Source organism: Euleptes europaea, chromosome 6, assembly GCF_029931775.1.
Source record: "Euleptes europaea isolate rEulEur1 chromosome 6, rEulEur1.hap1, whole genome shotgun sequence".
Classification (NCBI taxonomy): domain Eukaryota; kingdom Metazoa; phylum Chordata; class Lepidosauria; order Squamata; family Sphaerodactylidae; genus Euleptes; species Euleptes europaea.
Window position 1 is genome coordinate 11,167,439 of NC_079317.1, and position 26,041 is coordinate 11,193,479.

Consider the following 26,041-nt stretch of genomic DNA (forward strand, 5'->3'; position numbering starts at 1 on the left):
GCATGCCATAGTCCTGATCCCAACTGAACCACCCACATGCGTGCAGGAGAGAAGTATTAAAAGAGAAGCACAAACCTTCAATTGTTTATCAGTGAGATCACAGCTGGTCAACGTACACTGCTGCACACTTCTTTTGCAGAGCTGCTTTTCCAAGCTGCAGAGTACAGCCCATTCGTTCTCTGTCGGCAAAACAAACGCCCAAGCGGCCTTTAGAGATTCCATCCTACAAGACGAGAGGTGAAACGTTAGTAAGAACATAACATAAGAAAGGCCATGCTCGATCAGACCAAGATCCATCAAGTCCAGCAGTCTGTTCACATAGTGGCCAACCAGGTGCCTCTAGGAAGCCCACAAAGAAGACGACTGCAGCAGCATTATCCTGCCTGTGTTCCACCGCACCCAAAACAATAGGCATGCTCCTCTGATACTAGAGAGAATAGGTATGCAGCATGACTAGTATCCATTTTTACTAGTAGCCATGGATACCCCTCTCCTCCATGAACATGTCCACTCCCCAATTAAAGCCTTAGTAAGGAAACGGTTCCATCTAGGTTTTCAAGGTAAGTAGATACGGTCATATAAATTCCGTGATTCCATGAAAGTCCGTGTGGTGTAATGGTCAGAGTGTTGAACCAGGAGCTAGGAGACCCAGGTTCGAATCTTCACTCTGCAATGGGTGTACTTGGGCCAATCTCTCTCTCTCCGCCTAACCAACCTCCGTGGATTGTTGGGAGGATAAAATGGGAGGAGCGGAGAACAACGTATCCCACTGGGGATAAAGGTGGATATACATGAAGTAGCTCTTCCAAGGTTGTGTCTGGGGTTCCACTGAATCAGAATCAGAAACATTTATTGCGGCATTGCGCCAATAAAAATTAAGAACATAACAGCAATATTACAGCGGATTCATTGATATTGTTTAAAAGTTGTGTCATGTTAATTTAAAAGAATATGTATAAATTAAAATGTTTCACGATTTGGATAAGAAATAAACATTTTGACACAAATTCAAAAGAAAATTTTTAACTTTGTTATTTCTTTGACTTTTATTTTACTAAACTTTGACAAAGTTTGTTGATTGCTGCACAGAATTTGGCGACCTCTCTAATTTGTAAGGGAATTTCATCTGAGAGGAGAGGGGTTCCACTGGGTTTGGCACTATGGGGCACTGAGGAAGAGGAGGGTCTGCTGTCATCATTTGCACCCGCTACCCAACGTCTAATACAGGGGCGTTAAACTTAATTGTTATGTGGGCTGGATATGACATGAATGTCTCTCGATCGGGCCAGGCCGGGCCTCGCCAGCCCAGATTGAGAGTGTGGGGGGTTGCAAGGACCAAGCAGGTTTTATACCAGGAAGACAAATAAAAGACAATGTAAGAATTTTACTACACTCACTGGAATATTATGACCAGAATATTCAACAAACTGCGGCTTTTGTATTTTTGGATGCAGAAAAAGCCTTTGATATGGTCTCCTGGAACTTTTTGAAACGGATTTTGGTTAAATTGAATTTTGGAGATCGTTTTCAGAAAGGTATATCGGCTATTTATACCTCCCAACAAGCTAAAATTTTGGTTAATGAATCAATGTCAGATAATTGCCAAATCACGAAAGGGACTAGACAGGGATGTCCCTTGTCTCCACTTTTATTTTTGTTGGTGTTGGAACCGCTATGTGTGAAACTAAGAAGTATGGAGGACATCCGCGGGTTAAGAATTAAAAAACATGAATTTAAGTTGAGAGCATTCGCGGATGACCTACTGCTAATTTTGGAAAATCCAACACAGTCAATGAATACACTTCAGGAGACTTTGGACGATTTTGGAAAAGTATCAGGCTTTAAAGTGAATCAAGAAAAAACAAAGATAATATTTAAAAATTTATCGGAAACACAGCAACAGGAATTTATATCATATACTGGCTGGGAGAAAGCTAACAAAGTTAAATACCTGGGAATTTGGATTACTGCAAAGAATAAAGATCTGATAACCAACAATTACCTCAAGTTATGGGGTAAGATTAAAACTGATATGATTATATGGTCAAACAAAAAATTGTCACTAATGGGACGTATTTCAACGATCCAAATGAATGTCTTACCGAGGATGCTCTTCTTATTCCAAAATTTACCAATAATATCACAAACTAAATATTTTGAAACTTGGAGGAAAGACATTTCAAACTTCATCTGGCAAGGGAAAAAACCAAGGACTGCTTATAAATACTTGGTGGATCTAAAAACTAGAGGAGGTTTAGCACTGCCTAATTTTCAACTCTATGCTGAAGCGGCAGCTTTAGTATGGCTAAAAGACTGGATGAACTTGTCAAATATACGTTTGTTAGACTTGGAAGGTTATAATAATTTAAGTGGATGGCATGGTTATTTGTGGTATGATAAAATTAAATTACAAGCAACATTTCGTAATCATATAATCAGGTCCTCTTTACTTCGTATCTGGATGAGATATAAACACATTTTGGAACCAGAAACACCGATGTGGATATCGCCTCAAGAAATGCTAACTTTGCGCCCACTTAGACCAGACAAATTTATTACTTATCAAGATCTAATTAATTGGGAAGGAAAGAAATGCTCACTAAAAGACTTTCAACTTCTTAAGGATGATTTACAATGGCTCCAATACTACCAAATCAAATCAGTTTTTGTACAAGATGCTAAAAAAGGTTTTTCTAAAGAAAAATCTTCTTTTCAAAGGATTTTACTAGATAATAATACAAAACTGATCTCTAAAATGTATAATCTCCTTTTAACAATATATTGTGAGCAGGATACGATTAAACCAACTATGATCGATTGGGCTCAAAATGTGGGACATGATATTGTTTTAAATAAATGGGAAAGATTATGGTCCAAAGATCTAAAAGGAATAAAAGCACAGTCAGTGCGAGAAAACATTTATAAAATGATGTATAGATGGTATCTAACACCCAAGAAAATTGCAAAGATTTATAAAACGATGTCCCCTACTTGTTGGAAATGTAACAAAGAAATTGGTTCCTTTTATCACATGTGGTGGACCTGTGACAAAGCCAAAGACTTTTGGGACATGATTTATAATGAATTGAGATTAATACTACAAAAGAATATACCCAAAACACCAGAAATGATGCTATTGAGTATGATTCCAGACGACTTAGCAATACAAAGAACTTTTTTGATTTATGCCACAACAGCTGCGAGACTGCTTTATGCAGCGAAATGGAAAGGGCTAGAAACTCCTGAGAAAAAAGACTGGATTGTTAAAATGTTTGAAGTGGCAGAAATAGCAAAACTCACAGCCATTCTAAATGAAGAAAATGACGTTCGGTTTTTGGGGGAATGGGGGGCGTGGATGCATTATTGTGAATATGAGTTAAAAATGGGAAGAATGGAAGAATACTTTCTAATCTGATCCAGAGGATTATTTCTGATCTTTTTTATAATGATTAAGTATAAGTATATTTACTAACAGACTATGATTTTTTTTTCTATATATAGTATTGATAGTTTATTAAGATTAGATTACCTACGACGGGATGAACTTTTTATTAAGAGGCAGGCAGAGGTGAAGGGGAAGTCTAAAAACTTTTCCATTTTTCTTTTTTCTTTTTTTATTATATGATATGGAATTATAACAACTTTAAGTTAGAATTGAAATTTGATATTGTTATAGATGTTGTTCAATGTAATGGAAAACTTCTAGTATAAAACCTAATAAAATTTATATAAAAAAAAAGAGAGTGTGGGGGGTTGCTGGCTCGCGAGCCGGATAAGAGCTTTCAAGGGGGCGGATCCGGCCCACGGGCCTTATGCTTGACATCCCTGGTCTAAAAGAATTGGAGAGCGAAATAAGTTCTTTCTATTCACTTGCAATCCATGGATAACCATATATTCATATCCCCCCCGCCCCCACATTATTCTTTTCTCTAAAGTGAAAACCCCCCAGTGCCCTCGGTCTTGTAAGGAAGCTGTCCCAATCACATAATTATTTGGTTGCTTTCTGGTGTGGGGGTGGTAGTTGGAAGTACAAATTTTACCAAAAATCAACAAAACAGCTTTTCAGAGCAATGCTGAATAATGCTTCCCCCCGCCCCCACTTGTTGGAATGAGAAGGAAGGAATCAGCCTGTGGTTCAGATGGGCCTTTCCCTCCCTCCCCTGCTCGGTTGGCCCTCAGTTGGGCACGTGCACATCAGGGGGCACTCTCCGTTGCTTGGCATGCACAGACGGTGCATGCGTCAACATATATACATCTGCCCCAGTGCACAGGTCATACCGCTCATTTAAAGCAATCAGGAGCTTGTTCCATTCTTGGAGCAGTTCTTCCCGAGATGTTTCAGTGTCCGCATATTCTTCTGTTTCAGCTTCAAGCTTTAAGGCCATCGCTTCAAACTGCTTCCATGAAGAATCGCCTTTACTCTCTAAAGCCTAAGAAGAAAAAGAGGTGGATTTTATATTGCCATGAAATGGGGCGATTCCTCTGATGCAGTACCTATAGATTTCTAAATATTAATGGCAAAGGCATGCTATATGTAATGCTTTACGTAGCGCTAAGATGTGCATTACTTTGTGGGTCCAGACTGCCAGCCAATTAGCTGCAAAAAATGCCTGTGTGCCCATGGGGACAGCCAGCGTGGTGTAGTGGTTGAGTGGTGGACTCTAATCTGGATTAATTGGGTTCAATTCCCACCTCCTCCACATGAGTGGCAGACTCTAATCTGGAGAACCAGGTTCAATTCCTTACTCCACATGCAGCCTGCTGGTTGACCTTGGGCTAGTCACAGTTCTCTCAACCCTACCTACCTCACAGGGTGCCTGTTGTGGAGGGAGATTGTGATTGGAAGCCACTTTGAGACTCCTTATGGTAGAGAACATGTTTTTCTCTGCCATCCACTCAAGAAGAAGAAGAAGAAGAAGAGTTGGTTTTAATACCCAATTTTCTCTACCTTTAAGGAGTCTCATAGTGGCTTACAATCCCTTCCTCTCCGCACAACAGACACCTTGTGAAATACAGATATGTATACTGTGTTTTTAACTTAGGAAATGTGTGTGTAAAGTGTGTGTAAAGTGTAAAGTCACAGTCGACTCATGGTGACCCCAGCAAGTGGTTTTCAAGGAAATTATTAAAGTGGTTTGCCATTGCCTTCCTTAGCGGAGTCTTCCTTGGAGGTCTACCTTCCAAGTACCGACCCTGCTTAGCTTCCGAAATCTGACAAGATTAGCTATACCATGTCACCTTCCCAACTTAGGAAATAGCATGAAGAAGAAGAGGTGGTTTTTATAGTTTCTCTAAGCCACAGTTTGCTTGTTGCTTGTTTTGAAGCTTAAACCATGGTTTGGATTCTAAACTAGGCTCAGAGCAGAAGGCAGTTCAGTGCAACGTTTCAGCTGAGCCAATCAGTGGCCTTTCGATCACCAGCCACCATCCTAACAACCCAACCCCAAGCAAGGAAAACATTTGGATACAAACCTGTAGCTCATCCAGCTTGTTCTGAAAGCAGGAAGTGTCTTTCACATCATCAGTAAAACCAGAGGCTATGCTCTCTCTGATGGTGCGCAGGTGAAGCTTCAGATTATTTCTTGCTGTGTTGCAGCTGGGAGAAAAATATGGAATTTACTTTTTTTCCCCTGTAGGTACAGAGCAGATCATCTACAAAGGATCGCACTGTTGAACACTCAGGGCCAAACCAGATGCGATGGAATCCGAAATTTTACCAGCGTAATGTAGTGGTTAAGAGAGGTTGTTTGGAGCTGTGGACTCTGATCGGGAGAACCAGATTCGATTCCCCTCTCCTCCACATGAGCGGCGGAGGCTAATCTGGAGAACCGGGTTTGATTCCCCACTTTTACACATGAAGCCAGCTGGGTGACCTTGGGCTAGTCACACACTCTCAGCCCCACCGATCTCACAGGGTGTCTGTTGTGGGGAGGGGAAGGGAAGGTGATTGTAAGCCGGTTTGAGTCTCCCTTAAGTGGTAGAGGAAGTCGGCATATAAAAACCAACTCTTCTTCTTCTTCTAAAATGCCACAAGGACCCAGATCCTGATTAGGTCCACAGGCAGCAGGTTGAGTAGCTCTTGTATTTTCCCTCTGCATCTCATCGATTGCCGAAACGGCTCCATTGACTCATTAGCCCATGTGCTCTTGGAATCCCATTTCCATGAGGACCTTAAAGTACGACATCTTTCTCCTCTTTTAATACATAAATCCAATGCCTCTGTGTCTGCTATAATGCCTTTTTGATTAAGTGATAGGGATCCCAAGGCTACATTGGCAGGGGCAAAACTTATCTCAGTTCTTTTATCCCCCAAACATTAGATTCAAAACTATGCTGCTCAAGATCAACGGAGCAAGGAGCTTCTCAGGGATAAAGGAAAGGATAAAGGAAAGGAAACAGCCGAACCCATCCTCAATAGCCCTTGAGAAGGTGCGGAGGAGAAACCAGGAGAGCCCGCCCCGCAGGCCCAACCTCACGCCATTTTAAAATTACTTTTAAATGGCAGTAGTGTGCTCATGGGCACCACAAAGATATCTAATTGGCCCTAAGAAAGAGAAAGCTCATGCCGGCATGGGTGGGTGGGCGTTACCGGGGGTGTGTGGAGCTGACTTTAGGCAGCTTCCACAGCCCTTTCACCCCAGGGACACCCCCTTGAGCAGCAGCGGGGGCACAGCCTCGCTGTATGCTATGGGGCATTTCCCCCTTAAAAAATTGTATTCTAAAAGGCTTTTTTTTTGCCTCCGCGGAAGCCAGGAAGCCACAGAGGAGGCAACGCGGCTGCGTCGCTCCCGGCCACCGTGCATCTGCCCCCAACCTCCTCGCCTTCAGGAATTGCTCTGCTCGACAGAAATCTGAATGCAGCCTTAGATTACAGCTTAGGCTGTCTACCTTTTTATCCTGGGCAAAATCAAGTCACCACAATACAAATGGGATAAGAAAAATGTTCTTTATGTTGTGGGTGTGTTAAGTGCCATCAAGTTGCCTCTGACTCATGGCGACCCTATGAATCAATGTCCTCCAAAATGTCCTATCTTTGACAGCCTTGCTCAGATCTTGCGAATTGAGGGCTGTGGCTTCCTTGATTGAGTCCATCCATCTCTTGTTGGGTCTTCCTCTTTTCCTGCTGCCCTCAACTTTTCCTAGCATGACTGTCTTTTCTAGCGACTCTTGCCTTCTCATAATGTGACCAAAATACGACAGCCTCAGTTTAGTCATTTTAGCTTCTAGGGTCAGTTCCGGCTTGATTTGATCTGTAACCCACTGATTTGTTTCTTTTGGCAGTCCAGGGTATCTGTAACACTCTCCTCCAACACCACATTTCAAAGGAATCTACTTTCTTCCTGTCAGCTTTCTTTAATGTCCAGCTTTCACACCCATACATAATAATAGGGAATACGATGGCATGAATTAATCTAGTCTTGGTGGCCAGTGACACATCCTTACACTTCAGAATCTTTTCTAGCTCCTTCATGGCTGCCCTTTATGTTATGCCTTATGTTACGATTTATGTCTTTATGTTATGCTTCCTTTATATCAATTTCAGATATGGAAACAGACAGTCAAACCAAAGCCAGGCCGTGCTCGACTGAATAGGAAATACAGATGCATGAATTTTCCAAACAAATAATACAAGTTAATTTCTCAGCATTTGAAAATTCTATACTGAAAGTCACCTCTCTTTTAACCTCTGTAGGGGCAAGTGTTCATTTCGTCCAGACTTCTCAGCACGGCGCCCTCCATTTTGGAGCTTCACTTCTGTTTCCAAGCTTGTATCAGAAACATTTCCTGGCTCCTGAACAAAACATCAACGCTAGTCAAAATACATAAAATCTACTTATAAAGAAATATGTACATCTGGGGTTTCCTTTGCAATTTTCATGTAATCTGTATGCAGGAGCATATCAACCCACACCCTTACAAGCCCTATGAGGAAAGGCTGAGAGAGTTGGGAATGTTCAGTCTGGAGAAGAGGAGGTTGAGGGGGGCAAGATTGCTCTCATTAAATATTTGAAGGGCTGTCACTGAGAGGAGGGCAGGGAGCTGTTCCTGTTGGCAGCAGAGGATAGGACTCGCAATAATGGGTTTAAACTGCGGGCAGAAAGGTACTGGCTGGATATTAGGAAAAAAGTGTTTACAGTGAGAGTTGTTCGACAGTGGAATCGGCTACTTAGGGAGGTGGTGAGCTCCCCCTCACTGACAGCCTTTAGACAGAGGCTGGACAAACACTTGTCAGGGATGCTCTAGGCTGAGCAGGGGGTTGGACTAGATGGCCTTTATGGCCCCTTCCAACTCTACGATTCCATGACAGACTGTCAGACTGGACTACGTTCATGACAGCACACAGGTAGTTTCTTACGAGGAGATGATGGAGATACCAGCCAGGAGTTGCATCCCTAAGCAGGCCCTCTGAGACAATCCAAAACTCCTTACCCCGCCAGCAGAAACCCCATCATGGGAGCTCAAAGAAGACCTCTTCTCTCCATTGGCAGAAGAAAGTGAAGAACCACTGCGTTTTAGAAAGAAACAATGTCAGTTGGTACTATCTAAAAACAGCATGGCCAGAAAATGTTTTACAAAAATGAAAACTGGGCAAAGAAAAAATATTAGCAGCAGTGGACTGAGTCCTACTCACATGTTGACTGAGGGGTCATTTGTAGAGGGCTACTGAATCAGACCATTATTCTATCAGGGTCAGTATTATCTGCTCTGATCGGCAGTGGCTCTCCAGGGTCTCAGGTAGAGGTCTTTCCCATCACCTACTGCTTGGTCCTTTTAACTGGAGATGCTGGGGGTTGAACATGAGACCTTTGGCATGCTGAGCAGATGCTCTACCGCTGAGCCACAGACCTTCCCTGAGGGCAGGATCGGATAAAAATGCAGCAGAGTCCACCATGTCTTTATTCTCAACTCTGTCTGCCGCATCTGCATCTCTTAGAGCAGGGGTGTCAAACTCATTTGTTAGGAGGGCTGCTGTGAGGGTAAAACGGAGGAGGGGAGAATCCTGGGCACTTCCACAAACACAAGAAGGCGCTTTGTTTCAGCACTCTATACACAACCCCTCTGCACACTGAGAGAGAGCAGAAGCCTCTCCTGGTATTTCCCCCCACCCCGGTAGGACTTTGCATTCAGCTGATAACAACTTGTTGGTTGTCCCACGGCCCTAGGAGTGTGCGGCAGTCCTCAACGAGAGCCAGGGCCTTTTCAATATGACATGAATATAACTTGGTTGGGCCGGGCCATGCCTCACCAGCCCAGATTGGGAGCGGTGTGTGTGTGTGTGTGTGTGTCTTGGCTGGCAAGCCAGCAGCAGCGTTGCCAGCAGCACGGATGCCAGCCTACATCCAGGTGGGGGGGGGGTGGCTGCCTTGGCTGGCGAGCTCGCAGCAGGTTTGCCAGCCCAGATCGAGAGTAAGGGGCTGTCTGCTATGGCTGGCTCTCAAGGGGCTGGATGCGGCCCCTGGACTTATGATTAACACCCGAGTCTCTATAAAGCCGCTCTCCTTTGCCCACTAAAAATACCCACTGTTTCTTTGATGCATGGCCGTCAGCAGGCAGAGATGCCAGAGCTCTGTGGATAGCCGATGCCCGCCTCTGAAGATCTTCCTTCTTTCCTTCATATTCCACCAACGGCACCTTTGTTTGGGGCTGCATTTCCTCCTCAGCCATTTTCTCACTCAGGGTTTTCAGAAGTTGCAAGCTGGCGTTCAGCTCGCCCAGGCTGCCGCTCTCTGAAAAGATGGCCTAGAAGATACAGAAATACACAATGGTCCGTTAAACTGAGAATTGCAAAAAATCTCCAGTTTTACAATACAATTCATAGTGGAGACTCCTCAACAAATATTTAAACCAATCTGCCAATAATGACGTGAACACATGAAGCTGCCTTGTATTGAATCAGACAAGGTCAGTACTGTCTAAGACTGGGAGAGGCTCTTCAGGGTCTCAGGTGGAGGTCTTTCACATCACCTACCGCCTGGGCCTTTTAACTGAAGTTGCCGGGAAGTAAACCTGGGATCTTCGGTACGCCAAGCAGGCAGGGGCTGAGAGAGTTCGGAGAGAACTGTGACTAGCTCAAGATCACCCAGCTGGCTTCATGAGGAGGAGTAGGGATTCAAACCCGGTTCGCCAGATTAGAGTCTGCTGCTTATGTGTAGGAGTGGGGAATCAAACCCGGTTCTCCAGATTAGAATCCACTGCTCTTAACCATTACACCACGCTGGCTCTCTGGGGAACTGTGAGCAAGCATAGGAATACTGCCCCAAAAAGCTGTGTAATCTATGAGCTTTTTGGTCCAAACTCTGGGAAGCTTCTCAACCCAATGGTTTATGTAAATGCCTTTTATGTATTCTCTGTGAGCTAATCTCACCCAGCTACTGTTTTCTTGTTCTTTTTTAGCTTAGGGTGACCACCACCCTCCTTCCAAAAACAAACAAACTGTGTTCCCAAAAGCCTCAGTAGGAAATGCATTTGCATTATGCAAATATCCTGTCTGAGTAACAGAGAGAAGAATATTGGCTTTGTTTTATACCTCATGTTCCTCAATAAGTCCTTTGGTTTTCCCAGCGTTGAGCAGTTTCTTCTCTTTATTTAACTGCTTGTTGAGCTTGGAAAAAATCTTACTCAATTTTCCTTTTTCAATTTCCCTTTTTAATTGGATATAGGATACAATCTCACGACGAACTGCCTGCAAAATACAGAAAGTATTGTCAAGGGGCTGGAAAGGAGTGGGCATTTTACCTTCAGTAATGGGTGACGGAACAAACAGGTAGCTTAAGAGGGTTTACGTCTTTCTTCCAAGAAACCCAATGCAGCTTTTTATCTTCGCAACAGCCTTGCAAGGCAGGTAAAGTCAAGTAAGTGTTACTTGCTCATAGCCACCCAGTGAGTTTCACAAGAACATAAGGATTTGAACCCAGGTCTCTAAGTTCCAAGCCAAAATCTTCTATCCATTATACTACACTGTCTCTCCAAAAGAAGGACGAGGAGTTGGTTTTTATATGCCAACATTCTCTACCACTTAAGGAAGAACCAAACTGGCTTACAATCACCTTCCCTTCCCCTCCCCACAACAGACACCCTGTGAGGTAGGTGAGGCTGAGAGAGTGTGACTAGCCACTGAGAGAGTGTGACTAGGTCACCCAGCTGGCTTCATGTGTAGGAGTCGGGAAAACCAACCCAGTTCACCAGATTAGCCTCTGCCGCTCATGGGGAGGAGTGGGGAATCCAACCCAGTTCTCCAGATCAGACTCCACCGCTCCAAACCACCACTCTTAACCACTACACCACGCTGGCTCATTTTGGAACATCACATGAAAACAGAAAATAGTCAAGAGGCTGAGATCTGATTAAAAAGCCACTCGGTCTCCCCGGTACATTTTCTCACCTCCCATCTCTCACAAACGTCTTTGCTCTTTTCTTCCACCGCTGCCTTCTCGGGAGCAGGCGAGACATCTTTCCACTGTTCCGCTGCTTTCAAAAACTTGCCAAGGATTTGGGCGTCCAAGATGCTAAAAGCTTCCTGAAAAGATAATGGAATAAAATTAAAGGACCGTTTTTGAGACAGAAAGCCGGCCCAAAATATAAAAGGTTCTTTTCTGCACTGTTAACCATAAAGCAAGTTGTGGGACTGTTCGGTTACGATAGCAAAGGGAGAGATTTTCAAGGTTTTGCTTGAGCCCTTTACCGGAGGTGAAATGACCACATCCTTCCGACACCATCGCTTCACACACCTGCTAAACTGGGGGCCCCTTCTGTTGCCATCTTCCGCCAGCAGGTGAAGATGAGGGTGCCACCACAGAAGAGGCCTTCTCCCTGGTAGCCAATGTGTGTAAAGTGCTGTCAAGTCGCAGCCGACTTATAGCAAGCGCTCCTTGGGTTTTCAAGGCACAAACAGAGGTGGCTTGCCATTGCCTGCCTCTGCATAGCCATCCTGGACTTCCACGGTGGTCTCCCATCCAAGTAGTCACCAGGGACGACCCTGCTTAGCGTCCGAGATCTGACAAGGTCAGGCTCACCTGAGCAATCCAGGTCAGGGTAATAAGTGACAGCTTACTTCTAAAGACAGGTGTACACAGAGCAGGGGTCCAAAATTGGTATTATGTGTAATACCAAAATTGAGTGATGTGATAGAGTCATAGAGATGGAAATGGCCTTCTAGGCCATATAGTCCAACCCCCTGCTCAAAGCTAAAGCATCCCCAAGAGACATCCGTACACCTGCTGCTTAAAGACCTCCGCCAGCTCCTCCCCATTAGAATCATAGAGGTGGAAGGGACCACCAGGGTCATCAAATCCAACCCCCTGCACAATGCAGGAAATTCACAACTACCTCCCCCCCAAACACCCCTAGTGACCAGAAGATGGCCAAGATGCCCTCCCTCTCATCATCTGCCTAAGGTCACAGAATCAGCATTGCTGACAGATGGCCATCTAACCTCTTCTTAAAAACCTCCAGGGAAGGAGAGCTCACCACCTCCCGAGGAAGCCTGTTCCACTGAGGAACCACTCTAACAGTTAGAAAATTCTTCCTAATGTCTAGACGGAAGCTCTTTGGATTTAATTTCAACCCACTGGTTCTGGTCCGACCTTCTTGGGCAACAGAAAACAACTCAGCACCATCCTCTATATGACAGCCCCTCAAATACTTGAACATGGTTATCATATCCCCTCTCAGTCTTCTCCTCTTCAGGCTAAACATACCTGTTATTAACTGGTTCCATTGTCAAGCTGCCCTTAGCATTATGAAGTTTCTCTGAATGTTCAACAGAAATCTATCCTCTTGTAACTTAAGCCCTTTAGATCTAGTTTTGCGCTCTGGAGCAGAAGAGAACAAGACTTTGCCCTCTTCTATGAGCCAGCCCTTCGGGTACTTAAAGGTTTTTTATGCATGGCTATTTCCCTCGCGGTCACCCCTCGATGACTTTGCATCCTTGTGATGGTTATGCATGCCGTTCCCGTCCATCAGAGATCGCCTCGCTCTCCCCCTGCATTTCCGCACATTTTGGCCGTGTTTTCAAATTCAAAACAGGTCCCTGAAAACACGGGCAAAATGCACAGAAATGAGTGGGGAGAGCGAGGCGAACTCTGACGGTCGGAAACAACATGCATAATCAAAACAAAGACCCGGAGGGGTGACAGCAAGGGAAACAGCCATGATAAAAGGCCAAAGAGTGCCCAACAGTCTTCTCCAAACTTAACACACTCCAGACTTTGAATCTCGAAGATTATACGGAATAGTTTAAGTGCTCACAACCCCGTTCCCCTCTGCTTCACACTAACGACAACCACACAACTATTTTCTGTTGCAACACGAATTTTGTAGCAATGGTTTAACTCACTTCGTATTTTGAAACTGGTCCCTCAGGGCTCATCTTCTGGCCAAGGAGCTGCATTGCTTTTAAAACAGATGCTTCGAGCTCCTTCTGAGCCTCTTCGAAATTTAGCTTGATTTCTTGTTCCGATAAGGACGCTTCGAGGGCAGGCAAACCGGCACAAAAACCGCTAGGGAGAGTCTAGGATCCGGAAAAGGAAACAACTAAAGCTGAAAAGATACTGCCTTTTATCTGAAATGCATGTTGAGGTCAACTTAATCCTCTTTGCAAATAATTAAGTCCATTGCCTTAGAAGAAGAGTTAGTTTTTATATGCCGACTTTCTCTGCCACTTAAGGGAGACTCAAACCAGCTTACAATCACCTTCCCTTCCCCTCCTCACAATAGACACTCTGTGAGGTAGGTGGAGCTGAGAGAGCTCTAAGAGAGCTGTGACTAGTCCAAGGTCACCCAGCTGGCTTCGCGTGTAGGAGTGGGGAAACAAATCCAGTTCACCAGATTAGCCTCCGCCACTCATGTGGAGGAGTGGGGAATCGAGCTGGGTTCTCCAGATCAGACTCCACCGCTCTTAACCACTACACCCCACTGGCTCTCTAGGTGTGGTGTAGTGGTTAGAGGAAGGGTCCTCAATCTTTTAGAGCCTCGTTTGGAATTCTGACACAGGGTGGCAGGTGCATCTACAAAATGGCTGCCACAGGAGGTGGAGCTGACCACAAAATGGCTACCACAAAGAGGCAGAGCCCGCCACAAAATGCTTGCTTGACGAGATAAAGCTATACCATGCCACCTGGCCTTCTACCAGGCCTGCTTGGTGGGCAGGTATAATCCTGTTCCACCTCTGCGTAGTTTATGAACACAACAGAAGTTTGGGAAACAGGCCCAATGACTGAGAGCACCCTATTTCATTGCAAGAACATGGCCCTAGAACTCAATGTTTCCAGTAGACCAAAGTGCTGATAAATACGCAAATTCTTCACCTCGGCATTCTCAAAGCGCATCTCCAGAGCCTCCTCTGAGGCACCCACTGTCTGATCTGGTGGCACGTTAGCAGGGGAATCCACACCTCCGTTACTGCCAGCTTCCAACTTCATTTGCTCTTCTTGCTTTCTCAGCAATCTCATTTCCTGTAAAACATCAAATGTTGAAATAAAATCTTCAAATTTTGCCATTCATTCATCAGCCTGTTTGTCTGATTCATGAGCACCACCCAAGAATTTATTAGCCCATTCAACTCTATTTAGTTCTTAGTTGCCCTGGCCTGGATGGCCCAGGCTAGCCCGATCTTGTCAGTTCTCAGAAGCTAAGCAAGGTCAACCCTGGCTAGTATTTGGATGAGAGACTGCCAAGGAATACCAGGGTAACGACGTAGAGGCAGGCAATGGCAAACCACCTCTGAACATCTCATGCCTTAAAAACCCTACAGGGTCATAGAATCATAGAGTTGGAAGGGGCCATACAGGCCATCTAGTCCAACCCCCTGCTCACCATAAGTCAGCTATGACTTGATGGCACTTTTCACCACCACAGTTCTTAATCAAGAAAATGGATTTCTCTTGCAGTGCAGGTTGCTATCTGGTTCAGACAACCCAGTTTTTCATTATATCTAAACTGGCAAACTACAGTTTGCTCCCACCCAAAGGAGAACGGACACCCAGCTTCAGAGCCTGGCTTCTAATCCTGGTTTGGAGGGCAGGTGCAAACCCTTAGTTTGCCAACTTCAGAAGTGACAGAAAACTTTGATTTGACTGGGCAAGGGAGTAAAAGATTGATCCAACTGTGGTTTGGTGGAGTGGACATATCACCGGCAAAGCAGCCCCTTTTGTTGCTTTGGGCTGATTGCTGCTTTAAGAAGGAGATGAGTTAGTGTGTCCTCCACGCCTTTGCCATAACGCTGCCGAAGGTTGGATCCTGTGGCTTTATTCCACTAATGCCAACCTCTCCCCCAGTGCAAGAAGCCTTCACCTGATGAAAGATGCTCTTCCACTGGTGGAGAAACAACTTGCTCAGGGGACTGCCCCTAGCATTGGGGGAAAGCACCTCAGTTAGAAGAGCGGATTCACAGGATCCAACCCATGTCTAGAAATACACGGCAGGAAAGGAATTCATTCCCCATCCTCCAAGCCCTGGGATTTGGAATACTGCAAATTACACACAAACCAATTCACAGAAAAAAGGAAAAATCGGTTCTGATATTTTTGTGGTTGTTTAATCAATTGTGAAAAGGTAGTACAGAAATCCTTCAGTAAGTACATTAATGCATGACAACTTACAAACTGTGTCTTCTTCATAAGCTTAGCCCATTTTCCATTCAATTTTTTGAGTTCCCCAGAAAGAGCTGACCCCACTTCCTCATTACTGGCTTCAATCAAAAAGTTTCCAGCTTCGTTTAAAGATCCGTGCCGCGAATTCCAGGCTGCCAGGGTCTCCGTGGGAATCTAGAAGGCCAAATTACAATAGACACAATGGCTCGCAAGGCTTCCCTTTGACATAAGAACATAAGAAAGGCCCTGCTGGATCAGACCAAGGCCCATCAAGTCCAGCAATCTGTTCACAGTGGCCAACCAGGTGCCCCTAGGAAGCCACTAACAAGATGAGTGCAGCAGCATTATCCTGACTGTGCTCCACCGCACCCAAAATAATAGGCATGCTCCTCTGATACTAGAGAGAATAGGTATGCAGCATGACTAATATACATTCTAACTAACAGCCATGAATACCCCTCTCCTCCATGAATATGTCCACTCCCCTCTTAAAGCCCTCCAAGCTGGCAGCCATCACCACATCCTGGGGTAGGGAGTTCCACAATTTAACAATGCGTTGTGTGAAAAAATACTTCCTTTTATCTGTTTTGAATCTCTCACCCTCCAGCTTTAGCAGGTGACCCCGTGTTCTAGTATTATGGGAGAGGGAGAAAAACTTCTCCCTGTCCACTCTCTCCAAACCATGCAATTTTATAGACCTCTATCATGTCTCCCCTCAGCCGAAGGGGAGACTAACAACCAAAAAGCAAAGCTAACGTACCTTCTTAGGGTGGGCTTTCCGCGTCTCTTCCAGCCAAGCTTTTAGCAAGTGGATGTTCTCCGTATAGATGGCCCAGGATGACAAAATCTTTTGTAAAGTTGCGTTCACATTAGAAATGTACTCCTGACATGTGGAAATCTTTGATTCTACCATCTTGAATAGCTTGAGTGTATCCTGAGGAACAGCGCCTAGAATGTTAAATAAAAATGTAGTCATTAATGTTCATCCAGAGAAGTGAAATGTTCTTTCCAATCCTGATTAAACTGTGCTGCTGCTTTACCCTTTTTACAGAAGAGGAACTGAGGTGGAAAGAGAATTACCCAACATTTGACGAAGTGAGCTGTGTGACTCGCATAAAATGAAATAAATGTTCATGTGTGAACCAGGCTTTTAACAATGCAAGATTATAAAATTATGGATTACTTATTATTTTTTGAGACACCTCTGCCATATACATTTCATCTACTGGTTCCTGAGGTAGCTAAAACGAATACCATAAATAATAATAAAATGTAGTTACAACGATATATTTATTTAAAACTCAATTCCAACATCCATATGACGACAAAAATAACTAATCAGTTAATAAGCAGCAGTGAAATTGCTTTCTGTAAAAATCCATTAGCAGAAAAAGCCAATTAACACAGCATTTCTGTGCTATGAATTAAAACCCTTTTATGCTAAGGCAATCTTACCAAAATTAGCAGTGTTTATGATTTTGTTCTTCTTCTCTTCACATGTGCGATATGCCGATTCTAGCTGAGCGAGGAATCTTTTTTCTTCAATAAAGCCCTGGCCAAAATTAAAAGATAAATTGTAAAGAATTCAGGATTTTAATGTGTATGTTTTTTAACCTGCAAAAAGAAAAATTGTACGCAAATCAAAAGATTTTCCTAATTATCTGGCATCCTCACCCTTCGTCTCTGTCTGTCATGGGACCCAAATCTTTCTTGTAATCTGGACAGGATTTACCATTGGACAGGATTAGCCCATCTTCCTGAAGCAAACATGGAGCGCAGTTTGTCAATATTTAGTTAATTATTGTATGTTTTATTAGAGCAGAATCCACACATTTGGATCTCCCTCAAGCACATTTTGGTCCTTCTCGGACTACAACTGACAGATGAAGCCCGTAAATGCCTGTCACAAAAGCCATGCAAATTGCAAAGGATTCTGGGAGATCTTCTAGTGTGGCCTTTAGGAGGGCAGCAATGTGCGGTATAAATTTTGGAAAATAAAATGTAAAAATAAGTAAATATCATGTACATTCATGTCGGGCAGGATACAGGCCAGGTCTTTTTGGCTTCAGAACCTTCCTGTGCCAAAGAAGTATGTGCTCTTCATCCTGATTTAACCATGACCCCTACTGAGGTAAAAAAATTCACCCGTGGGATTGCCTTCACATGATGACCTGCAGAAGCTGCTACCAATGCAACAGCAGTCCAGTTATAAATTTGAAAAATAAATAAATAAATAAAGTTACAATGGGACTTCCTGTGACCGCAAAGTCTCACAGGCGACTGTAACCTGAGTCCACTAAAGAGTTGGGGTATACTATATAAGGGGGGGGGGGCAATGCGTACTCTTCCCAGAGTGATCGGACGGCCTGAAGCTGCAGGTACATTACCTCAGATGGACTCCAATTTTTCTATAAAACTACATGTTAATATTCTAAGGCTACAAGAAACTCCTGAAAAGAAAGAACAGGTGACACACCAACGCAGAGCAGAGCTGCATGATGACCCGTCTTTAAGGGACTGGCTTGAAAGAAGTCAGAAAAGATGAAGAAGAAGAAGAAGAAGAAGAAGAAGAAGAAGAAGAAGAAGAAGAAGAAGAAGAAGAAGAAGAAGAAGAAGAAGAAGAAGAAGAAGAAGAGGAGTTGGTTTTTCTATGCCAACTTTCTCTACCAGTTAAGGGAGACTCCAACCTGCTTACAATCACCTTCCCTTCCCCTCCCCACAACAGACACCCTGTAAGGTAGGTGGGGCTAAGAGAGCTGTGACTAGGTCACCCAGCTGGCTTCATGTGGCGGAGTGGGGAAACCAACCTGGTTCACCGGATTAGCGTCCCCCACTCATGTGGTGGAGTGGGAAATCAAACCCGGTTCACCAGATCAGACTCCACCGCTCCAAACCACCACTCTTAACCACTACACCACGCTGGCTCTCTGGTCTGCTTGAACACAATAGGCCTGCATTGTTATATCACACTTGTTTATATACTTAATTGATGTTCCATATACTATGTCTTATGGAACAAAGGAAGAAGAAATCTGAAGCTTGTTTATTGTTATTTTCATAAATGTAAGTGTCACAAGCTGGGAGACATGAACTCTCAGTGTTTAATAGAAACGAATATTTCTTTGATATCCCTCTTTGAATTAAATAGAAGTTATATCAGCTCTTTTGCCTCAGCAGTAGGGTTGCTGATCTCCTGGTGGGGCCTGGAGATCCGGAATTACAACTGATCTACAGAGATCAGTTCCCTTGGAGAAAATGGCTGCTCTGGAGGGTGGACTTTATAGCATTAGGGGAGGGGGCCGTGGCTCAGTTTGTTGAGCCTCTGTTTGGCATGCAGAAGGTCCCAGGTTCGATCCCTGGCATCTCCAGTTAAAGGGACCAGGCAAGTAGGTGATGTGAAAGTCCTCTGCCTGAGACCCTGGAGAGCCGCTGCTGGTTTGAGTGGACAATACTGACTTTGATGGACCGAGGGTCTGATTCAGTATAAGGCAGCTTCATGTGTTCTTGTGTTTACACCCTGCAGAGGTCTATACCTTCCACAAACTCTGACCTCCCCAGGCTCCACCCCCTAAATTTCCAGGAATCTCCCCACCTGGAGTTGGCAACACTAACCAGCAGGCATCTGATTTAAATTAGGCCTAAGAGACACCAATTCCTCCCTGGTGCTTCACACAACAAGAGAAGATTAGTAGCATGGTCCAGGCTGGCTTTCTGGCTTTTTCATCCCTGATATACTTTCAAGGGACCGCAGAATCCCAGAGAACACAGTTTGAAAAACAACCGTCTGAAGAGATTTGGAAGGAGGAAGTTGGGGTGGGGGGGAGAGAGAGAGAACTGATTTGCTGGAGAGGAAACAAAATGGAGAAACCCCATTCTTTCTGAACTGTGGGTCATATCATTAAGTGCAGGAAGACGAAGACCGAGAGTTTTTGGGTTGCCTGGTCCCCCTTGGCCACCAGCAGGTAATGAGGGGATAGGGTGCCAGATTCAGGTTGGGAAACCCCTGGAGATTTGGGGGTATAGCCTGGGGAGGACAGGGACCTCAGTGGGATAAAATGCCCTAAAGTCCAGCCTCCATTTTCTCCAGGGGAACTAGTTTCTGTAGCCTCGACACACATGAACACATGAAGCTATCTTATACCTTGGTCCATCGAAGTCAGTATTTTCTACTCAGACTGGCAGCAGCTCTCCAGTGTCTCAGGCAGAGGTCCTTCACATCATCTACTTGCCTAGTCCCTTTAACTGGAGATGCCGGGGATTGAACCTGGGAGCTTCTGCATGCAAAGCAGATGCTCTACCACTGAGCCACAGCCCCTCCTCAAGGGGGAGATGAGCAGTAATTCCAGGGGATCCCCAGGTCCCACCTGGAGCCTGGCAACCCTACACAGCCTATACAGCATATGATTCCAGTAGCCTCTGAGCAGGGGTTGCCAACTCTAGGTAGTAGCTGGAGATCTCCCAATATTATGTCTGATCTCCAGGCTGCAGACATCAGTTCCCCTGGAGAAAACGGCAGCTTGGGAGGGTGGACTCTATGGCATTACACCTTGCTGAGGTCCCTCCCCTCTCCAAACCCTGCCCTCCCCAGGCTCCACCCACAAAATCTCCAGGAATTTTCCCTACCCAAAGCTGGCAACTCTACTTTGAACAGTTTTTCCTCGAATGAGATAACAATCATTCAAAATTTTGGCAGAGGCTTCTGCCAGACAGGGACTGTGTAAACCATTTGTCCCTCAATATCTGTTTTGGGGCATCAGAGTATCAGCAAGACCTAGCAGGATCTGGCAAATCTTTCGGTCCAGGGGAAAAAGTGAAAGTTTTAAATAATCTCTCTATTAACTGTTCGTAGCTTTATACTGACATCTCCTGGTCACCTACATGAAGCATTTTAATTCTTGCTTAATTCAGCAAGAACAAGTTACAAGCATCGCTCACACCAAGGCATGAGATATAACTCTTAGGATGGCTAAAATTGCTTCACATACATGTTCACAACAACCCTGCATGGTTGGGTGCAGCCATGGCTCAATGGCAGAACACTGCATTTGCACACAGAAGGTCCCAGGTTCAATCCCTGGCATCTGTGGCAGTGGGGAAACAAACCCGGTTCACCAGATTAGAGTCCACCACTCTTAACCACTACACCACACAGGAAATTCACAACTACCTTCCCCCTCTAACTCCCCCAGTGACCCCTGCTCTATGCCCAGAGAGAAGGCAAACCCTCCAAGATCTCTGACCACGAGAGCCAGTGTGGTGTAGTGGTTAAGAGCAGTGGACTCTAATTTGGAGAACCGGGTTTGATTCCCCACTCCTCCACATGAGCGTTGGACTCTAATCTGGTGAACTGGGTTGGTTTCCCACTCCTACACATGAAGCCTGCTGGGTGACCTTGGGCTAGTCACAGTTCTCTCTGAACTCTCTCAGCCCCACCTACCTCACAAGGTGCCTGCTGTGAGGAAGGGAAGGTGATTGTAAGACAGTTTGATTCTCCTTAAAAGGTAGAGAAAGTTGGCATATAAAAACCAACTCTTCTTCTTCTTCAATTTGGCCTAGGGGAAAATTCTTTCCTGACCCCAAAATGGCAATTGACATTACTCTGGGCATGTAAAAAAAGACCATGAGAGTCAAGAACTAACTCATCCCTTCCTGCTATCCCTCTCATGATCTGCATAAATTCAAAGAATCAGTGTTGCTGTCAGATGGCCATCTAGCCATTTAGTGCCAGATTAGGATTTTAGAGACTCAGGTTCGAACCCCAACTCTGTCATGGAAGGTTGCTGGGTGACCGTGGGCCATTCGCACACTCTCAGCCTAACCTACCTCACAGGGTTGCTGTGAGGATAAAACAGAGGAGAGGAGAATGATGGAAACAGCTTTGGTTCCCAATTAAGGAGAAAGGCAGGGTATAAATGAACCAAATAAATAAACGTATTAACCTTCCACAAGATTCTTTGTTGCTACTGCAGAAACAGATGAAGATTGCATTTACTACAGGCTACAGAAACACCAGCATTCAAACTGGGGATTTCTTGGTTTGCAGTTTAATCTCTTATCCATAGTACACAGCTAACTAGCCCGGAAAAGCTTACATTCCAGTCCGACAGTAGGGCCTCCACTCTCTCCTTGGTCCCATATTTGATGTGCCAAATGTTCAGCTTTGACGTCAAATCCTCTAGTATAGCTGCACAGAACAAATGGTAATATTCCACAAGGACATTGAAGTCTGTAAGCTGAATGTTGCTGAACCTGAAAAGAAAGCACCAGCATAGTGTAAGGCAAAACAGTTGCATCCAATCTGTACTGTGTAATACATCCTGAAACGTATGGAGAAATTTACAACTTTATAGTCCGACAAAAGATTTTTTAAAATATATATCTGCAAGGCTGGGGAGGGAAAAACCTAAATAGGAGCGTGCCATTGGGGGGGGGGCGCGTTATGGTAGTCCAAGGCTGCTTCCACACAGATGTGCTCCTTAACGCAAAAGGAGAGTCCTGCTGAACTAGACCAAAGATCCACCTTGTCCTGTCGCCAATAGCAGCCAGGCAGATCTTTTCTGGAATCCTGCCAGGCCCTCCCATCACAGATCCCCAGTGTCTGTTACTCAGAGGTATATAATTTGCAGACGTGTTTCTGTGCCAGCTGGCACAATAAGAATTCTCAGCCCAAGCCAAGGAAGCGGCCTCTGGAATCATCACTGGCAGCAGGGATGTCCATCAGCTAAAAGGCATGCCTGTCACTGTGCAGCTAAATCTAGTAAAAGCTATCATTTATCTTCTGCTGAACACAGACATCGAGGCAGGATCAAAAGAGGAATCTGACAGTTGTAACAACCTCTTCCTCATTTCCTCCAGCTTCTGAGGCGGGACCGACAGCATGCCCATCTCGTCCCTGTTTTGGAAGGAGCGCAGGGTCTCCGAGCGTTCTTCAAAACATCCCATCGAGCTCTGAAAGAAAAAGCGTCACGGGTCACATGTGGTCTCTGTGGTTAGGCACACATTACTGAGCTAGGACCGACTGGGATGTGGCTGTTACTGTGCAGCGCTTACACACAGCGAGGGGAGAGGATCACAGCCGCTCACCATGCACATCGGGGCACCTGTCCTACTTCTGGACCTGCTTAGCATCCAATGTAAAATGCACAATTGATTGATTGATTACATAAGAAAGGCCCTGCTGGATCAGACCAAGGTCCATCAAGTCCAGAAGTCTGCTCACACAGTGGCCAACCAGGTGCCTCTAGGAAGCCCCCAAACAAGACGACTGCAGCAGCACCGTTCCGCCTGTGTTCCACAGCACGTAAGATAATAAGCCTGCTCCTCTGATCCTGGAGAGAATAGGTATGCATCATGACTAGTATTCATTTTGACTAGTAGCCCTATCCTCCATGAACATGTCCACTCCCCTCTTAAAGCCTTCCAAGTTGGCACATCCTGGGGCAGGGAGTTCCACAATTTAACTATGCATTATGTGAAGACATACTTCCTTTTATCTGTTTTGAATCTCTCACCCTCCAGCTTCAGCAGATGACCCCACAATCTAGTATTATGAGAAAGGGAGAAAAACCTCTCCCTGCCCACTCTCTCCATACCATGCATAATTTTATAGACCTCTATCATGTCTCCCCTTAACCACCTTCTTTCCAAGCGAAGCTGCCCTAAGCGTTTTAACCACTCCTCACAGGGCAGTTGCTTTAGTTCCCTGATCATTTTGGTTGCTCTTTTCTGCACCTTCTCAAGATCTGCAATATCCTATTTTAGGTGTAGTGACCAGAGCTGTACACAGTGTTCCAAGTGTGGTCTCACCATAGACTGATTTATATCCTGCCCTCTATCTCCAGCCTAGGTCAGGCTCAGACCAGGTGACATCATCAAACCACATCCCATACAATAAAACCATAATATATATGAACCTTAAAAAAAATTTAAACCAAAAACTGAAGGATTAACAGATGGGTCTCGCTACAAAGAAGACCCTAATTCCTTGCACAGGTTTAGAAGCATGAAACACTCATGCAGGAAGCAGCGCTGAAAGACGCAGCTCTTCAGTTCTTGATTGGATGGTGACAGGCAGAGAGTGGGAAACATGCAAAAACAAGCTTCAGAATACTGTATGTGAAGTGTCTGGCCGTGGACTGAAGTCTTAATCGATTTGCTTTGGCTTTCCTTATTCAGTGAGTCTTTACCATTTGCAGCAGGTTCAGCTGAGAATGTACATGCAATAAGGTTTCATCCTACACATTCCTGGATGGGCTTAAAGCCTCCAGAAGGACAACAGTGGAAGATAAATATTGCTTTCTTTTTGTTGGAAGTATCTGGCAGTCAGTTCGAAATCAGTTTATGATTAAACACGTGGCACTCAACATTAGAGCACAGGGCCTCTGTGGGCCTGGAAAAGCAGTCAGGGCTCAAAATTTTAGTTGTTAACAGCATGAAGGGGGTAGGGAGGCCAGCTCTGATGACAACCTTTGCTGCCCTCAACTATAGGCCTGGTGGAATATCTCCGCTTTACAGGCCCTGCAGAATTCTTTAAGATCCGGCAGAGCCCTGGTCTCACCAGAAAGGGAGTTCCACCAGGCCAGGGCCGAAAAAGCCCTGGCCTTGGTTGAGGACAGCTGGACACACTTTGGGCCGGGGACCACCAGTACATTGTTGTTACCAGAGCGTAATGATCTCTGGGGGGGGGGGGAGCGTACCAGGAGAGATGGTCCTGCAATCTCTGCGTGTGTATGTGTGTGTTTACTGGCCTCCTATCCACAAATGTGGACAGAATCGAGCAGGTGCAGAGGAGAGTGACGAGGATGATCAGGGGCCTGGAGACCAGGGCCTACGAGGAAAGGCTGAGGGAGTTGGGAATGTTTAGTCTGGAGAAGAGGCAGCTGAGGGGGGGGATGATTGCTCTCTTTAAGTATATGAAGGGCTGTCACTTGGAGGAGGGCAGGGAGCTTTCCCTCTTGGCAGCAGAGGACAGGACTCGCAAGAATGGGTTTAAATTGTGAACGGAAAGGTACCAGCTGGATAACAGGAACTTTTTTTACAGTAAGAGTTGTTCAACAGTGGTATCAGCTACCTAGGGAGGTGGTGAGCTCCCCCTCACTGGTAGTCTTTAAGCAGAGGCTGGACAAACACTTGTCAGGGATGCTCTAGGCTGATCCTGCATTGAGAGGGGGGTTGGACTAGATTGCCTGTATGACCCCTTCCAACTCTATGATCCTATGATAAGTAGTAACCACAGCTAACCCTGCTTAGCTCCAGAGATGTGATGAGATTGGGGTAGCCTGGGCCATTCCGGTCAAGGCAAATCAAGTAACTAAAAGTGATAAAAATACATCTCTTTAAGAAAAAAATTCTTGAACCTACCTGGATGGATCTCATTTTGTCTTCCAAGGCACCCATTGCTTTGCAGTGGTCCTGAGAATCCGGCTGGTCTTCTGCCAGCTGCTGTTCTATCCCTTGGAGCCAGGACTCAAGGGTGTCCAGAGGTGGGGGCAACGACTGATCCAGCTGTGCCTTCCATTCATTCATCTAGACCAAGGAAATACAGCCACACAGAAATGAACATTCTGACACAACTGGACACAGGGTCTTATTCCAAGACACTGAAAGACTGGGCAATTCTACCAACTATTTTGTCAGATTGCACAGAGAAGCCATTGAAATTCATAAACATCAGCACAACTTTAACAGAAAAGAAGAGAGTTTAAGAATGAATAAGGCTTGGCTTCCTGTCTTGAAAACCTCCAGACTAACAAAGACTACAGTCAACAATAGCCATGCAGATTAGCTTTGGATTTCACACATTAACAGATCACTTCAGGATACAATGGTTCCATATTAACATACCACACCCTCATTAGCACATTATCTTGATATTTACAGGACAATGGTTAGCACATTACCTTTGTTACTTTTTGCAGGACAATGATTCAGCTCAAACCCAACCCCTTTCTGACTATATATTACTCTTCCTACACACTTGACACTGAGAGACACTGTCCTTCAGTGTTACTCCTCTGAAGATGCCGGCCACAGCTGCTGGCAAAATGTCAGGAAAGAAAATACCAAGACCACGGTTACACAGCCCGGATAACCTACGAGAACCAAAGTAGCTATTCCTTGACTACACAGCTGTTAGTTAATAAAAATAACAGAATGTATGAATTTAAGCAAGAAATCTATTATAAGATATTAAAATATAATAATTCATAGAAGGTACAATCAACTTGAAATTATAGAGTTAGTTCCAGTATAATGTAAGAATCAAATATGTATGATTTGTTTTAGCCATTTGAAAAATAATAAATAAATAAATAAATGTGCTCAGTTTTACAGATCCGCTTGCAAAGAAGCTTCATGCTACTTTCCTCCTCCGTAACATAAAAGGCGGGGTCCTGTTAACACTGAACATGACTGTGTTTTATTTCCCCAAGTTTGGTACTTATAAATATATA

General features: G+C 44.8%; 1 protein-coding gene across 1 annotated transcript in view; it reads right to left on the bottom strand.

The window, feature by feature from the left end:
• Positions 1 to 26,041, bottom strand: part of SYNE2 (spectrin repeat containing nuclear envelope protein 2) — a 222,887-nt gene that overhangs the window by 183,606 nt on the left and 13,240 nt on the right. Inside the window, exons 10-23 of the mRNA XM_056851222.1 lie at positions 24,951 to 25,115; positions 22,426 to 22,538; positions 21,683 to 21,839; positions 17,032 to 17,142; positions 16,351 to 16,503; positions 15,600 to 15,764; positions 14,307 to 14,453; positions 13,337 to 13,510; positions 11,384 to 11,518; positions 10,529 to 10,684; positions 9,524 to 9,741; positions 5,473 to 5,596; positions 4,279 to 4,430; positions 76 to 223 (exon numbers count right to left, since the gene is read on the bottom strand). Coding sequence (XP_056707200.1) covers positions 76 to 223; positions 4,279 to 4,430; positions 5,473 to 5,596; positions 9,524 to 9,741; positions 10,529 to 10,684; positions 11,384 to 11,518; positions 13,337 to 13,510; positions 14,307 to 14,453; positions 15,600 to 15,764; positions 16,351 to 16,503; positions 17,032 to 17,142; positions 21,683 to 21,839; positions 22,426 to 22,538; positions 24,951 to 25,115 — 2,118 coding nt within the window. The remainder of the gene's footprint in view (positions 1 to 75; positions 224 to 4,278; positions 4,431 to 5,472; positions 5,597 to 9,523; positions 9,742 to 10,528; positions 10,685 to 11,383; positions 11,519 to 13,336; positions 13,511 to 14,306; positions 14,454 to 15,599; positions 15,765 to 16,350; positions 16,504 to 17,031; positions 17,143 to 21,682; positions 21,840 to 22,425; positions 22,539 to 24,950; positions 25,116 to 26,041) is intronic.